The 15,000-nt window shown below is 35.9% G+C and overlaps 3 protein-coding genes across 7 annotated transcripts in view; 2 read left to right on the forward strand and 1 right to left on the reverse strand.

Moving 5' to 3' along the window:
• LOC125674405 (catalase-like) overlaps positions 1-1,536 on the forward strand; it is a 9,972-nt gene extending 8,436 nt beyond the window's left edge. Inside the window, exon 12 of the mRNA XM_048911553.2 lies at positions 900-1,536. Within this exon, the coding sequence (XP_048767510.2) occupies positions 900-923 (24 nt within the window). The 3' untranslated portion in view covers positions 924-1,536. The remainder of the gene's footprint in view (positions 1-899) is intronic.
• LOC125674406 (uncharacterized) overlaps positions 1-10,944 on the reverse strand; it is a 12,183-nt gene extending 1,239 nt beyond the window's left edge. The window contains exons 1-6 of one of the 4 annotated variants that reach the window (XM_048911554.2): positions 10,765-10,944; positions 6,302-6,491; positions 6,130-6,199; positions 5,073-5,221; positions 4,012-4,144; positions 1-2,817 (exon numbers count right to left, since the gene is read on the reverse strand). The exon at positions 1-2,817 is cut by the window's left edge and continues 1,239 nt beyond it. In XM_048911554.2, coding sequence (XP_048767511.2) covers positions 2,049-2,817; positions 4,012-4,144; positions 5,073-5,221; positions 6,130-6,199; positions 6,302-6,344 — 1,164 coding nt within the window. In that variant the 5' untranslated portion in view covers positions 6,345-6,491; positions 10,765-10,944 and the 3' untranslated portion in view covers positions 1-2,048. Of the gene's footprint in view, positions 2,818-4,011; positions 4,145-5,072; positions 5,222-6,129; positions 6,200-6,301; positions 6,492-6,733; positions 6,871-8,470; positions 8,694-9,994; positions 10,078-10,764 lie in introns of those variants that run through there. The other 3 variants (XM_048911555.2, XM_048911557.2, XM_048911556.2) reach the window with 3 other exon arrangements.
• A 3,210-nt stretch (positions 10,945-14,154) lies between these two features.
• LOC125674710 (uncharacterized) overlaps positions 14,155-15,000 on the forward strand; it is a 14,927-nt gene continuing 14,081 nt past the window's right edge. Inside the window, exons 1-2 of one of the 2 annotated variants that reach the window (XM_048911955.2) lie at positions 14,155-14,255; positions 14,534-14,612. The gene's annotated coding sequence lies outside the window, so the exon portion shown is untranslated. Of the gene's footprint in view, positions 14,256-14,488; positions 14,613-15,000 lie in introns of those variants that run through there. The other variant, XM_056160428.1, reaches the window with a different exon arrangement.

Raw genomic sequence — 15,000 nt, forward strand, 5'->3', positions numbered from 1 at the left:
TGATGGTGTACATGGGTTATTTTGAAATTCATAGGATAACTCTTGAGTCTGTGATATGAATGTGTTTTGCCAGGCAATGCAATGCATGCATATCTACTTATGCTATATATAGCCAAAACTTTCCACCCCCACCCCATAGTGAAAATAACATAACCATGCTGATTATATTATAAAATCCATCAATCTAAAATGGACATTGAGTTAAAACTAAGCATAAATATAACCAGGTGTGAATTAAAAACTGTATTGTATAAGCAGAAATACCAAGGAGTCTTCCATTAAAACATATGGGGTACCAGGGAAAGGCAGCATTTTTTAAAAACATAAATGGATGGTTCACACTGGTGGGATATGAATTCTATTGTGGATGGCTTTTGCACAAAAATTTCTTATTTGACCAAACCATATACATGTACCAGGGTAATCTGTATGAAATTAATCAGAAAACATGATTGTTAGAGGCAATCTTGGCATTCTGTAAATTATGCTGGAAAGGGAATTGCATGGATTGAAAACTGAAATAAAGTTGGTATCGAGATGAAAAAAGTATTCTGTGCTCTATGATGGGGAAAAAATTCTGATTGGGGAATATTTTAAATTCTACTTTTCGAAAAAATCAATTTGCTTTTATAGGTGCCTATAAAGCTTCATTATTTGCCTCTATGGGTGGATAGGAGTGTACCAAAATCACATCTATGGGTGGTCATCCTAATTTTCAAGTGCCTTCCCCCTGTCCCCTGTATGTTTTACTGGAACAGCCTTAATAGTTATCTCTTGTTTTGAGTATGTTTAGTGCAGATAATGAAAGTAGATATATACTGTAATGGCGTATGTTGTAGTTCTTATTTTGGTAAAGTCTTTGCATATTTTTGTAAGTTGTTCTTACTTTTTAACGACAGAGTGGAATGCCTGCTCAGCTGTGAGGTGACCAGGAGACTATGATAAAGATGAAAGTGCTCAACAGTATTGATTCTGGACTTGATTGGTGGAACAAAGTCAAATTCTGATGTGTTGCAACTTGTGACATAATGTGATCCTCATCATCGCGAATCAGATATTTTTTTTATTGAAATCAGATGAAATTGATCATGACTATTTTGCAGATGTGTTTTTTATTTCATATTCCATTATAGTTTTGCTTCTTTTTTCTCAAGCAGCTTTGTTTTGCAGCAGTTCATACGCTTTTGGTGCAAGGATTTCATATAATGACTTGTGGGAAGTGAATCAGTAATTATCTGTGATAAAGTGTAGTTCCAAGTGTGTACATACATAAATATTTCCGTCAATGCAGATAGACACATAGTGTTTATGTACTGAGACACAGAAAGGCCGGGACATGACCCCTTTCATTTGCCTCGTTCCGTTTTCCATATACATATATGTCAGATTTCCTGTATATTTTGTTTTCTGTAGAGATATGAAAATAATGTGAACAGATTGAAGTATATACTTGGATTTTGTGTTATCATAGGACAGTGCTAGACATCATCTGATAATGTTTCCTGTATAATTTGTAATAAACTGATTATTATTGAATACAGTGTGATATTTAATGATGTAATTATTATATTCTCTTTCCCCTCTTCTTTGTTTTCACAACAGGAAGAAAAAATGAGTGTGAAAACCAAGGAACAAAGGTCTAGTTTATGAACTTTAATTGCATGTCCTTTTGGAGGAGAGTTTACAATTTTTCTTAAGATGTAATCATTTACTACAATACCAAAGTGTGTTAGTATTCTAATAGATATGTAGGTGAGATGAAGTTAAGGAGAGGACTCTGGTAAGAATATTAAGAATAGCAATCCTCCACAGTTTTGTATGGAGAAGGCTAGAGAAATATTTCTCATCTACGGAAAACTTTGTACAGCAATCTAGTGATGTTATTCCTAAAAGTCCTTATGAATTAGCATAAAATTGAACTCTTGTAAAGTATTGCATGTAGCGGGTATAGGAGCGGATCTAACATCAGATTTGAGTTTGATTGCGTTTATAATATAAACACATGACTGAAATGACGTTTTGATCCCACTGATCATTAGATTGGGATGTCACGGCAGTATTTTCAGATAATTCTCTTCAGAGAGACAGGGTTTAGGGTTCTGATTGCAATGACAAGGTTTGGGTGCCTGGTGGTGCTGGCAGGGTTTAGGGTTCTGATTGTGACGACAAGGTTTGTGTGCCTGGTGGTGCTGGCAGGGTTTAGGGTTCTGATTGTGACGACAAGGTTTGCGCACAGTTTCAATGTTAACTGGTATAGAGCATGTTTTGCGAACCTTTGTCCTTTTCCGGTCCAGAAGTTTCAGCACTCCCGTATTGGCTCGTCTTCTGTGATCAAAGACTGGAAGTTCCAAAGAAACTGATTTCGAACATTTTTTATGAGAACCTCGTCGAGTTTTATATTTTTCAATGTAAACAGTGTGGTTTCTCTCCAGTTTCTTTACATATGCTATCAGCTTTTTGTCGAGGAGAATTTTTGGTGGATCACTGTCGTAATCGGAACTTCCGGTGTCACTGTCTGCGTCACTGCACGTTTGGGACTCGGAACTAAGAGCGTCCTCGCCTAACGGACAAGAGCTAGCGGTAAACAACTGAGAGTTGATGTAGCTGATGTTGTCCATTTGATTGGAGCAGGGGCTCGATAGCCTACGTCTCCTACACGATAACTTCGAGTTTCCGGATGAATTTGATTGTCTATTTCGAAGGACAGCGTTTTCATATTTGCTAGTCCAACCGCTGATAGATCGAGAAATTTCTTGGTGCACGAATGGATAATCATAATCGGTATTAATCTTTTCTCCTCTTGGCGAGTAAAGATCTCTGTAAAAGTTATTATACATCTTGCTAAAATTAGTTTTTTTTAAGGGTTTGCACATACATGAACTCATCATAATGAATGGTAGAAATAGGATATAATGGAATGGAATTCACATTTATGAGGGAATTCTGCTACAAGAAATTTCATTTTGAAAATACATAAGAGTATAAACTAGGATGCTTCAGAATATTTTACGAAGCGCGTTACTGCTTCATGAAAAGTGTGACGGCATGAAGAGTTGCAGTTCATACCCTCATGTATTTTCAACTTTTGTTTTTTAAATTTCCATTCTACTTTCATTTGTGTCAGAATTCCCAGCTGTTAGAAATTAAAATTCATGCTGGTATTGTTCACAAGTGTAACACATTCATGAGGAAAATATATCGAAGGAAAAAACATTTGGGATGTTTTTTTTGAAAATACATGAGAATTTTATAATTGTCTGCATACTTCATGAAACACGATAGCGCCTCATGACGTACACAATTTATATATAGGAGTGAAACATCACAGTTCATCCCCTCATATATTTTCTAAAATGATTTATTTCATATAGTTGCATTCTATTTTCATTTCTGTTGGAGAACTCCCTTATGTAAAAACGGTAGTGTATGTACTATACCAAGATTCATATACGCAAATTGTTCACACACCATGAAGAAAAATGTCTTGTCAACTAGTAAAGATAGCAAAGGCATAAGCGTAGCTTGGGTTCGAATATTACCGAGTCTGGGGGGCGCAGCCCCCCAGAAGCTATCGACATTTTAATAACGTAAAAGGTGTGTTTTTTTTGTTTTTTTTACCGAGACAGCTGCCTCGGTTGCCTCAATGGAAGCTACGCCACTGAAAGGCAAAAACATTGGAAATGTGAATATCTAGGGTTAAAATGTGACTATCTAGGGATGAAATGTGAATATCTAGAGATGACATGTGATTATCTAGGGATGACATGTGAATATCATTCTAGGGATGAAATGTGAATATGTTGGGATGAAATGTGAATATCTGGGGATGAAATGTGAATATCTAGGGATGAATTATGAATATCTAGGGATGCATTATGAATATCTAGGGGTGAAATGTAAACATTCGAGTACTCCGATCTACTATAAATAACATGATCACATGGTAAGGAAATTGTTTTATACTTACACAATCGTCAAAGAGAACTTTTGAAATATTTTTCGGTAACCTACCGTGTTTCGACTCTTCTTCGGAAGGCTTCGTCGATCGTCGATATCAGACGTGGATAGTTGCTGTATAACATGGTCTCCAGCGGTGTCTGGGTTCCTTTGTGGACATTGATAAGTCCAAATCTCTTCCTCTGGTCTAAGAAATGAAGGGAAGTGGACAATAACTGCTTTAAGATTGTATCTAGCCAAGGGGTTAAACATGCATCGCGGCTGACTGTCATCGCAGGGTGTTGACGAGGGGAGGTCCTGCGATGAAGGTTAAAACCATTTAGTTTGTATACAGCCAGGGGACGTGCATCCAGAGAGCTAATGGGAAGTGGAGGTCTTCAAGGGAGGCGGACGTCTTTAACACCTCTTTTAAGATGCATTTTTTAAAACTGTGATCGCAGTTTATTGTTAGGGTTTAATATTTTCATCATTAACTACTTGCACCTATTATGTAATTCGCAAATCGAAAGTGTTTCATGATTTCGAGGTTTGTCTGGACAATTAGACACCCCCGGATGTAATGTGAATTAATCAAATGGTGATGGGATCTCACGAAATTCAGTTTCTCATTAGAGAGGCTAGAAGAAAGGGGTGCATTGATTTGTATAAAAAGTTCTCCGATCCTATCTACTGACTTCGGGTGTTGACAGTGTGACATTGGTGTTTTGCCAGAGAACGTGAAAAGGGGTCTGTGGTGGCAGAAAACGAAGTGTGTTTGTTTAATGTTGCCCTCATTGTATTTCAAAGGTTTTACCTCTGTCCTCAGTTCGTAAGTAAAATGGCGAACAATTAATATTGATTTAAAAATCTTGTTGAAATGACCTTTAAATTACAGGACATGCCTAATTTTCCGGGGGAGGCTCCCGAACCCCCAATAACAGGATGAAATAAGTCATACTCCCCTTCCCCGATTTAGTCAGCTACCTATGATACATGTAGTTGGAAGCCTGCTATATAGCTGAACCCCTCCTTTTTACATTTCCTGACCCGCCTTTGAGCCAGTCTCCGCTAGCCAAGTGCTACGTTTTTTACAAACCGTATAAGAAAGAGAGTGTGTGTGATGTGGTGGTATTTACCGTATGTGAGTATTTCATCTTGCCGTCCATAGATTTCGCATCCTGAGATGCTCCTTTCTTCCTGCGCTGCCTGGTAAGTGTTCGTCCCGTTTTCTTCAGATATCGTGTTGTATCTCACGCTACACCTTTTCAATACCCCCCGCCGGCTCCTGCAAGGGATGTGACACATAGTTTAATAAGATATTTCTTCTACATTAAAGTCAATGTTCACATTAACGTGTACATGTCTCTGTGTGTGTGTAGGTTCGTATGTACATGTATGGGGTATGTATGTGTGTATATGTGTACATGTATATATACATGTATGTATATGTATGTGCATGTATAGATGTGGATGTGTATATGTATGTAGATGAATATGCGATAGATTGCTTTGATTTAAAATGTGATAGTTGAACAATTATTAAAAAAAAGAAAGAATGAAAGAAAGGTGAAAAAAGAAACTTCAGAGGGATCGGGAGTCTTGGACTTTATCTGTGACGCATGTTTTTATCTGTGACGCATTTCATCTGTGGCGCATGCTTTTCTCTACATTACTTACTCTGAGGCATTTCTCGAAATAAACTTTAAGTCAAAACTTGGACTAGAGTTTGAGATTCTACTCATTTGACTGCTCAAATAAAAGAAAACTCAAACTTAATTTTAAGATATTTTCGAGAAATCCAAGCCTGCCCCCACTTCCTGTTATTTCCATAGATCCGAGTTTGTTATACTCTTAATTTCGTATTATGTATGCTATCTATGAGATTTATCACTATTCGTTATCTTCAGTTTTTCACTTTATATAGTTTTGATATTTACCAAGTAGTGCCACCAAATTGAACGCTTGCGTCAATAAGTTTTCTTGTATCATCTGTAACGCATGTTTTTTATCTGTAGCGCATTTTGTCTGTGGCGCATTCTTTTATCTGTGACGCATCCATTTATCATCTGTGACGCATGCTTTTATTATCTGTGACGCATACTTTTATTATCTTTGACGCATGCTTTTATCTGTGACGCATGATTTTAATATCTGTGACGCATGCTTTTATCCGTGACGCATGATGATACTTACACTCTCCATTGTCTAAGTTTCCACAGCAGTGCCACCATGGCGATTACCAGAAAAAGCCCGCCGACCACCGCTGGAAAATTGAAGGAGATCATGGCGGGCGGAAGTCATTAATCAAAATGTAAAAATCTGTTAATTCTGCGTAGATGATTTTTTATTGGTTACTTGGACTCACCTAACACTATGTGTAGACGCAGACATGTGCTGGCTTCATCCATAGGTGTCGCTTTTCTCTGAGCAGACTCTCATTAGTTTGTTTACATAGGTGTCGCTTGTCTCTGAGCAGACTCTCATTAGTTTGTTTAAATCAGCATAAAGTAGAAACACGAAGTCCGCTCCTCTCAAGCTCTGTTGACACGCTCACACTGAGAACAAGAAAACAGAAAAAACTTGTTGTCTGTGGACACTATATAAAAGTATTATGTATTGTTGTTTTTGAAATGCCGGAACTCGATGTTTATTATATACAAGTTAATTTTTCAAAAGTAAGGTTGTTTACATTTGATCCAAATTACCACTGATTGGCCTCACAAACTCTAATAGCTACATTACTTCCACGATATTGATCGCTACATATTTTGATTTTAATAGTGCTCGTTATAATTACCCTGTTCTTAATTCCTGGGCTATAACCGTGTTACTTTTAGTAATGTTCTTCCCCGTTATCCGTTCTCATAATCAGGTAAACAGAGCTATCCGTAGTCAAAATCGGTATGCCAAGAACGGTCTAACAATCCGTATGAAACACGTCAGGGAGCATTTGACCTAATGATAGGTTGTATTGGCAAACTATATCAATATAACGACCATAGAATTTGTGAAATGCGGACCTTAACTGATTATACTTGGTACAAGCTCTTGCGTATTCCCGTCACATTTTTTTTATATATCAAAACTGACCCAATCTAAATCACATACACATGTATTTGTACGAATCCCACTCTAAATTGCATGCATCTGAACTAGTTGTAGGTATGCGTGATAAGACAAGCCGTAGATAATTTTCGCTCCGGGATTTTTGATGGATTTTAAGTGATTTAAGTGACCAAAAAGCATTTCAAAAATATGTTTTAGTGTCTTAGATATATTCTTCGGGTATTTGAAAATCTCATCTGTTGATCAAAATGAGTTCTAAGAAAAGAAAAAATAAGCGTTAAAATGTTGGTGGTGAAAGTCAACAGAAACTCGCTATGAACAGGTCTCCAAGTGAAGAATTCAGTGTATCTAGAATGTCAAGCGTGCCTAACCAAAAGGATTTAGATATCGGAAGTGAGACGAGTTCACAACCATGTACAGCCTCGAATCAGTCTACTCCAGCTACGGACAGAAGGGTGAATTTTTGAAACATGATTATTGACAACCATTTATCACCCCTTGGACCCCGGGGACCACAAGCTAGCTTTGTTGGCATGGAACCACTGGCACCGCTGGATGTGCCATCAAATCGTGAACTTGGCGATAAAATTGATACCTTATTCGGCATCAAGAAGCAACTTAACAAACTTGATCAAATTAAGATGAAATTAAATGAATCAGATACGACAGCTTTTAAAATTACTGGAGACATGAAGGATATGAAAACATAAGTTAGTGAAATGGTCTTTGCTATGAGTTTCATCAACGAAGCTTTTGAGAAGAATAAAACTGAAACCAAGGAAATGAAAGAGAATATACCGATACTAGAAGACAAAGTGGTGTCTGCGGACAAACATTCAGATACACTGGAAAGTAATCTGGACACACTTAATCACAATTTTCGCGAATTGAAGAATAGGCATTTTGATCTGGAAGCTCGGTCAATGAGAGGCAATTTACTGTTTACCAGATTTTATGAACCTGAAGGAGAATATACTGAAGAAACACTAAAATGTATCATGCGACAGGAGATGAATTTACAAAAAGATTTTTCATTCGAAAGAGTACCAAAGATATGAAAGAAACAGAGAGATGAAAATAGAACAATTAATAGTGGCGAAATTTACACTACATAAAGACAGAGAGGAAGTACGCAAGAGAGCACCACGCGTATTGAAAAACAAAAGAACAATTCCTAAAGGAAGTCAATAATAAATGTAAACTATTGTACCCCAACTTTAAAGAACAAACGTGCAGTGTTAGATATTGACTGGTTATTCATTGATGGACTCGATCAGTTCAGTTTATTCTTTCAAACCATTATTGGTTGATGATGTACAATGGTAACATTTGTGCATTAATGAATAAAACTAGTCAGAGATACAATGTATAGGAAGAAATATGACAAAAAATAAATATAAATATCATAATAGATATTACCGGAGCATCATAGTAACACGAATAACGAGTAAAGAAAGAGGACACACACCCGCAACGGTCACAGGTCACACAGACCAGGGGGCGCTTCCAGATGGGACAACCTAGGAGCTGCAGAATCTGTCAATTATAATGACTCTACTTGGAAGTCCTCGGACACCAGCTCTAGTAGTGTACTATATCCAGATAGAACTGAAACATTACTTTCGGTAAATGTTTGTGGTTTACAGAGTAGAAGTTCGTAAGTACGGTATTTTATGTTTTAGTGAAACTAAAACACATGGCGCGGACGGATATTCCTTATATTGATATGTTACGTCGTCATTTACTGGACCTGTGCCAATATAATGATATGTTTATACAAAATGGAAGAGTAGGTGCTGATCAAAACATTGGGAATTTCACATGAAGAAATGCGAGTGTTATTGGTTATTGTATAGCTGATGTAGATTTTACCACTTTTTATATATCTGATTTTGGTGTATTACCCTTCACTTCTAGTTTATCTGACCTACATAATGCATTAAGTGTCGAATTGAAATGTGAAAAAGCAATTGTTACTGATATATGTAATGATTTAAATAATGATAATCCTGATGTATCAACTGTACTAAACATATGTACATTTATGTAGCAATAATCCATTATCACTTGCATATGGTGTTTATATCTCTCAACTGATTCGATACGCAAGGGCTTGTCCTGCATATGGTCAGTTTATAAATCGAAACAGGCTACTGACAAACAAGTTGATGGTGCAGGGGTTCCACCATTCTCGTTTAAAGTCAACATTTCGCAAATTCTATGGTCGTTATAATGATCTACTTTGCCAATACAACCTATCATTGGGTCAAATGCTGTCTGACGTGTTTCCTACCGATTGTTATAGGCCGTTGTTGGCACACTGATGTTGACAACGGATAACTCCTTTTACCTGATCAAGATATAGGGATCACGGCGGGTGTGACCAGTCGAAAGGGAATTCTTACTCCTCCAAGGCACCGGATCCCACCTCTGGTATATCCAGGGGTCCGTATTTGCCCAAATCTTTATTTTGTATTGCGTATAGAATAGAATATTTATTCAACCAATTTGGGCCCCCAGAGGAGCATAATGATGTACATTGACAAAGTCCAAAATCACAGACGCACATGACAAAGGAAAACAAAGACAATTGCACTGCATGATGAACAGAGAGTTAGCCATCACATCTCTCAATGCATAATAAACACACAAAACACATTTTCGTATAGAACAAGTATAGTAACTATGTTACAGTTATTAACTTGCATCTTATACTTGCACATAACTATATTGTACATGTATGTTGTTTTCTTGTATTGAAATTTACAATTAGATATTGGCATAATAAAACAGCAAACTCGGGATCTTCATTTGACATAATCCATGTAAACAGATCAGTATTGTTAAGCAGTACTAGGTTTGGAAAGGTTTTAAATATCTTATTCAAAAATTCTCCTCTAGGATTATTATATAGAGGATATTCAAGAAGATGTTGAACTTGAGATGCAATGTTGACAGACTCTTTCACATCTAGGAAGAATTTCATATTTACCATGGTTATCAATTTTTCTTTCATATCTGCCTGTTTCTGTAGGAGTTATGAGATTTATCTCTGTTCGTTATCTTCACCTTTCATGTAAATGAAATGATGATAAGGAAATATAATAACTTCATTAACTCAACGGATAAAATGTTGTTGTTAAAATTATACAAATTGATATGTTATATTAAGGTAGTACTCTACATCGTCATAATGGCTGACTTCCTTTAAAAACATGGATGAAAAAATCAATATCAGCAATATTTTACTTTTCCTTTTCTATTTAAATACGTAGCCGGGTAGCTCAGTAGGTTGTCGACTGCTGAAATGTAGGTCGCAGGTTCGAGTCCAGCAGGGGTTTAAATTTTTTTCAGATTACCTTCTACTAAAACTGTATTTTTTGACAAAATAAAGTAAATTTGAAATTTTTCAACTTCAAAATATTGTTGTACATATCCTCCACTTTTCATCTACATCAAATTTCTCTGGTGTAGCATACCTCCTTAAGGACAGAGATCAACCTCCAGGTTGATTAAGTGGTTTAGTAATTGCATATGTGCTGATTTGTATTGTATATATGTATCTTGTATGTTCTCTTCACTGATGGAAATTAGTTTATGAGAATAAAGTCATTGTCAATGAACGCGCCCCACTCTAAAATTGCATGCATCTGCACAAGTTAAAATGGGTTTGAATATGTAATACTGACTGTAGACTGGAAATGATTTGAACCGATAATGTCAATCTGAAAATTGAAATTGGAAAAGCAATTAAAAACTTACTTTTATATTTCATTTGTCCATAGTTTGTGCAGGTTTGTTTAGATATCTTCGTTCATACCAGGACGTATTTTCTATTTAGAACATGGGATTTTGAAACGGAAATGATCGTTTATGAAATACTTGGAATCGGATTTTGTTATATTGGATGTTAAAATGAAGTGATGTCCCTAGTCACGAAAGCGTGTGAACAGTTTTAGCTGAGCAAAGCTGGTGAGAGTACAGTCGATTAGAGCTGTATATCAGTCTTAAGGAGGACTAACACATCAGAGAAAGTGGATATACTGGATGAAAAGTGGAGGATATGTACTATGATATTTCGAAATAGGAAACTTTCAAATCTACTTTTCTTAGTTAAAATATGCAGTTTTCGTAGAAAGTAAACTGAAAAAAATTACCCCCTGCTGAACTCCAACCCGTGATCTACAGATCAGCAAGCGGCACTCTGACCGACTGATCTGCCGTGCCAGGCAATAAATACGAATATTGCTGATACTGATGTTTTCATCCCTGTCGTCGGTCATGATGACGATGTAAACACTCCTCAATACCTCTAACACAACATGAGTCACGTGGTGACTAAATGTACTCTTATCCCTCTATTACATGTAGTTTAATTTTTTCCCAAATCGTTACTTTGTTGCTTAAAACCAAAATAAGTATTTACTATGAATTTATTTCAAAAGAACCGCAAAATCATAGAATATCGATGTACATAAAAATATTTAAACTATGAACTTCGTGCAAACATATATTTAAAACGCACAAATGGGATTACAATGAAAGCATGATTGTATATGATGAGCTAGGGAGAAACACTTGGTGCTCAGAGGAGTATGGTCCTAATTTAGAAAAATGTCCACTTCCGATGTGCTTAAGAATCCTTATATACCTGTGCTTTAAACGCCTGTTCCTTCATAAGTTGATAAATCCGATCCAAATGTGGACACTAGAATAAATTAGATATTGAATAGTTACAATCAATGATGATCGACTCTAAAAATAATGAATGAGGAAAATATCTCTTGATGAAGATAAATTCACTCGAAATTACCACTTGACATTATCGTGATCCGCCTGACCTTCAATCTTACATTTATCTTTTGATATTTAACCACCAAGTGTAAAAAAAGAATAGAAAACATAGATCTAGCTTGAACATACGGATGTATATTTAATTGCTGTTATAAAATTTAGAAATTCATTTCAGAATTAAGGATTATCTCCATCATGCATAGCTCTTATCCTTAGACGAATTTGACTCCACTTTTTTGGCACTCTGTTTTTCCCTATAATAGCTCTAGCAAGTTTATTGTTATTTCGGATTTCAAACATTTCGGTTGAGCATCACTGAAAAGACATTATTGGTCGAAATGCGCATCTGGTACATCAAAATTGGTACCGTATAAATTTTACATTCTAATTCATATAACAGAACATGTTTCCAAGAGTGAAATATTTCTAAAGGTAAATACTGCTCTTTGCTCAACAAGATGGTGACACTAGGTCTATTATGGGTTTTAGATTAATTTTACACCAAAAAGTAAATCTAGCAGTCCACAAGTTTAATACACAGTATTTCAAAATGCGTTACCTAATTATTAAAAGTGCTTGCGTAAAAACGTGAAATTGAAACATATTGTAAATATGTTGAACAAATGTTTTGAAACATATGATAATCGTACAGGTAGGACGATCTGAAGGCGATTGTTTCCGCTTTATTCTCAATTTCAAGCTTACCGTGTTTTCTCTACTAGACATGGTGTAAGATATCCGTCCATTTTGATGTGTTTGGCTGAGAATCTTGTATTGGTTCGGTTTGATATACAACGATTTGTAATATCACATCATTTTTATTCAATGTTTTTATAAGCCATAAATACATTCATAATTTTGTTTCATAATTTCAACATGTTATTCACTCAATGTGTAGACAGTAAAACTGCTTGAAAATTCTCCCCGTTTTACAAAACCCCTCCTTAACCGTTCTCTGCCTTTTCCCTTTACCTCCTCGGATTAATCCTCCTCCTCTTCAGATTTATGATCCTGTTTTGTCCCTTTTCCCAAAACACTGGAGTGGTGCATTGTTGCATGTAAAACTGACTAACGATTTTAAGACTTTTTATTTACAGGGGTTCCCTGTGATTGTTTTAAAAGTGGTAATTCAAATCACAGGCAATTGCATCGCTTGGGGTCGAATTCACTATATAAAGATGTATATCTTGGGAAGTATACGGAATTTCGGGATGATTGATTATGTATGAATAAAATAAAAACAAAGTAGAATTTTATATCACTTAATTTATTGTTTTTAAATCGGCTAAGTTGGGTACCCTATATTTAGCGTTCTATACCTTTATTCTTTATATAGTAAATTCGATCCCAAGCGATGCAATTGCCTGTGATTCAAATGTATAAAAGGAATCATCCAAATGTGATTCACACAGAGTAGAGTGTCTGGAATGTCCCTAAGTCTAACAATGGCAGTACATTTTGGTACAAGATCAGGTTCTTTCTTAAATGGAAAATAGTACAGGGACACTCCATCTAAATGTGTATTTGAACATCCACCCGCTACACATCTTCTACCCCTCCTTGTTTCACTGTGATCATCAGATGACATGTTCACTTGCATGCAATGTTTGTAAAGCGACAGAGGCTAACGCTGCAGTTGTTCACATTCGTGACATCACACAGCCGATAACAGCGGAAAGCATCAAATTACTTGCACCGAGGTTTGACAGTTTAATTAAGATATCTGATCCATGAGAAGCATTTATTTTCACAAAAAGTCAATATCTGTAGCGTTAAATCTTTTATAAAAACAAAATGCCCAAATTTTAGTGAAATAAAGATGACAAGAGAGAGAGAGAGAGAGAGAGAGAGAGAGAGAGAGAGAGAGAGAGAGAGAGAATATGAAACTCAGATCTATATAAAGTTAATTAGCTTTTTTGTCAGAGTTATCTCCCCTTGTAGAAATGTAGAAAAAAATATTAAATGTTTTCATAGTCTGCATGGTGACATTTACTTTTCTTTGGATGTTTTGAAAAAAAAAAGGTGATGTGAATCTTTCCGCCATGAAAATTATATTCTAATTGACTTCATATATGTATAGGAGAAAATGTAACAATTGATGCTTGACAAACTTAAGGGTTTTATGGATCGGGTACCTTAACTTCAGCTAAACCACAACCTATAAACATGATTTTTTTCATGACTGGGTTTTAATGAACAGATAAGTATCTCAATACATTTTTTGACTGGATGTACCCTTTAATGCCAAGTTCGTTTAGAATACAGTTGTAATAATGAGCCTTACAAAGACAATGTTGTTACAAGCTTTGTCAGTTGGAACCAAAACATATTCCTCATGTAACCTATTGTCTTTCATTCATAACACGTTACGTCACGTATATGATGTATCCCCCCAATAAAACGTGCGACACGAAGAGTTTATCTCTGGAACGAACGATTTCATTATAGATCACGACAAAGTAAGTTATTCAAAAGGATTTACAATGAAAATTATCTATCTTTTTTTTAAAATCAAATTTCTAAAGTGCAATGAAAACAGTTTCCTACTTTCTCTTTATCTAAATCCAAGTTTCGTGAAATCTTATTCACTCGTACATGTAAAACACAAAGCCGATTTTTCGTCAACAATGTTAGATTTATCTACCATATCTGATACCTGTCATTGTGACTCGCATTTTACGTGCCGCATTAAATAATATTGTTTAAAGTGAAAATAGAGGTTTCCACTTATTTAAAGCTCACACTACAGGGGATTATACTGGTTAACTTTAGAGAAGCGTTCAGACAGCTATCACCGACACCTCACACCGGATACGGTAAGCATATAGTTTTTGTTGAAAGACATGATTTATATTGCGTAAATTTTCCTATACTTATTTTTCTGGAATAACAGAGAGAGAGAGAGAGAGAGAGAGAGAGAGAGAGAGAGAGAGAGAGAGAGAGGAGGGGGGAGAGATAAAACGTGTAAGGTGAGGACATTATTTAACCATTTGACAGGAGTTGTGAGGACAGAAAGTACACTATGAGGACAAACTTTTGTCCTCAAAATTACGTCACCATAAACGTGATCCACAACATGTGAAAGATGTAGATAGAAAGTATTAGAATAGTGAGGACATGTTCTCAATATTATTATCCCTCAAAACATTTTTTTTTCACAATTCGAATGAGAGTATTAGATAAAAAAAAAAAAATGGCGTCCCT

This window comes from Ostrea edulis, chromosome 3 (assembly GCF_947568905.1).
Source record: "Ostrea edulis chromosome 3, xbOstEdul1.1, whole genome shotgun sequence".
NCBI classification, from domain to species: domain Eukaryota; kingdom Metazoa; phylum Mollusca; class Bivalvia; order Ostreida; family Ostreidae; genus Ostrea; species Ostrea edulis.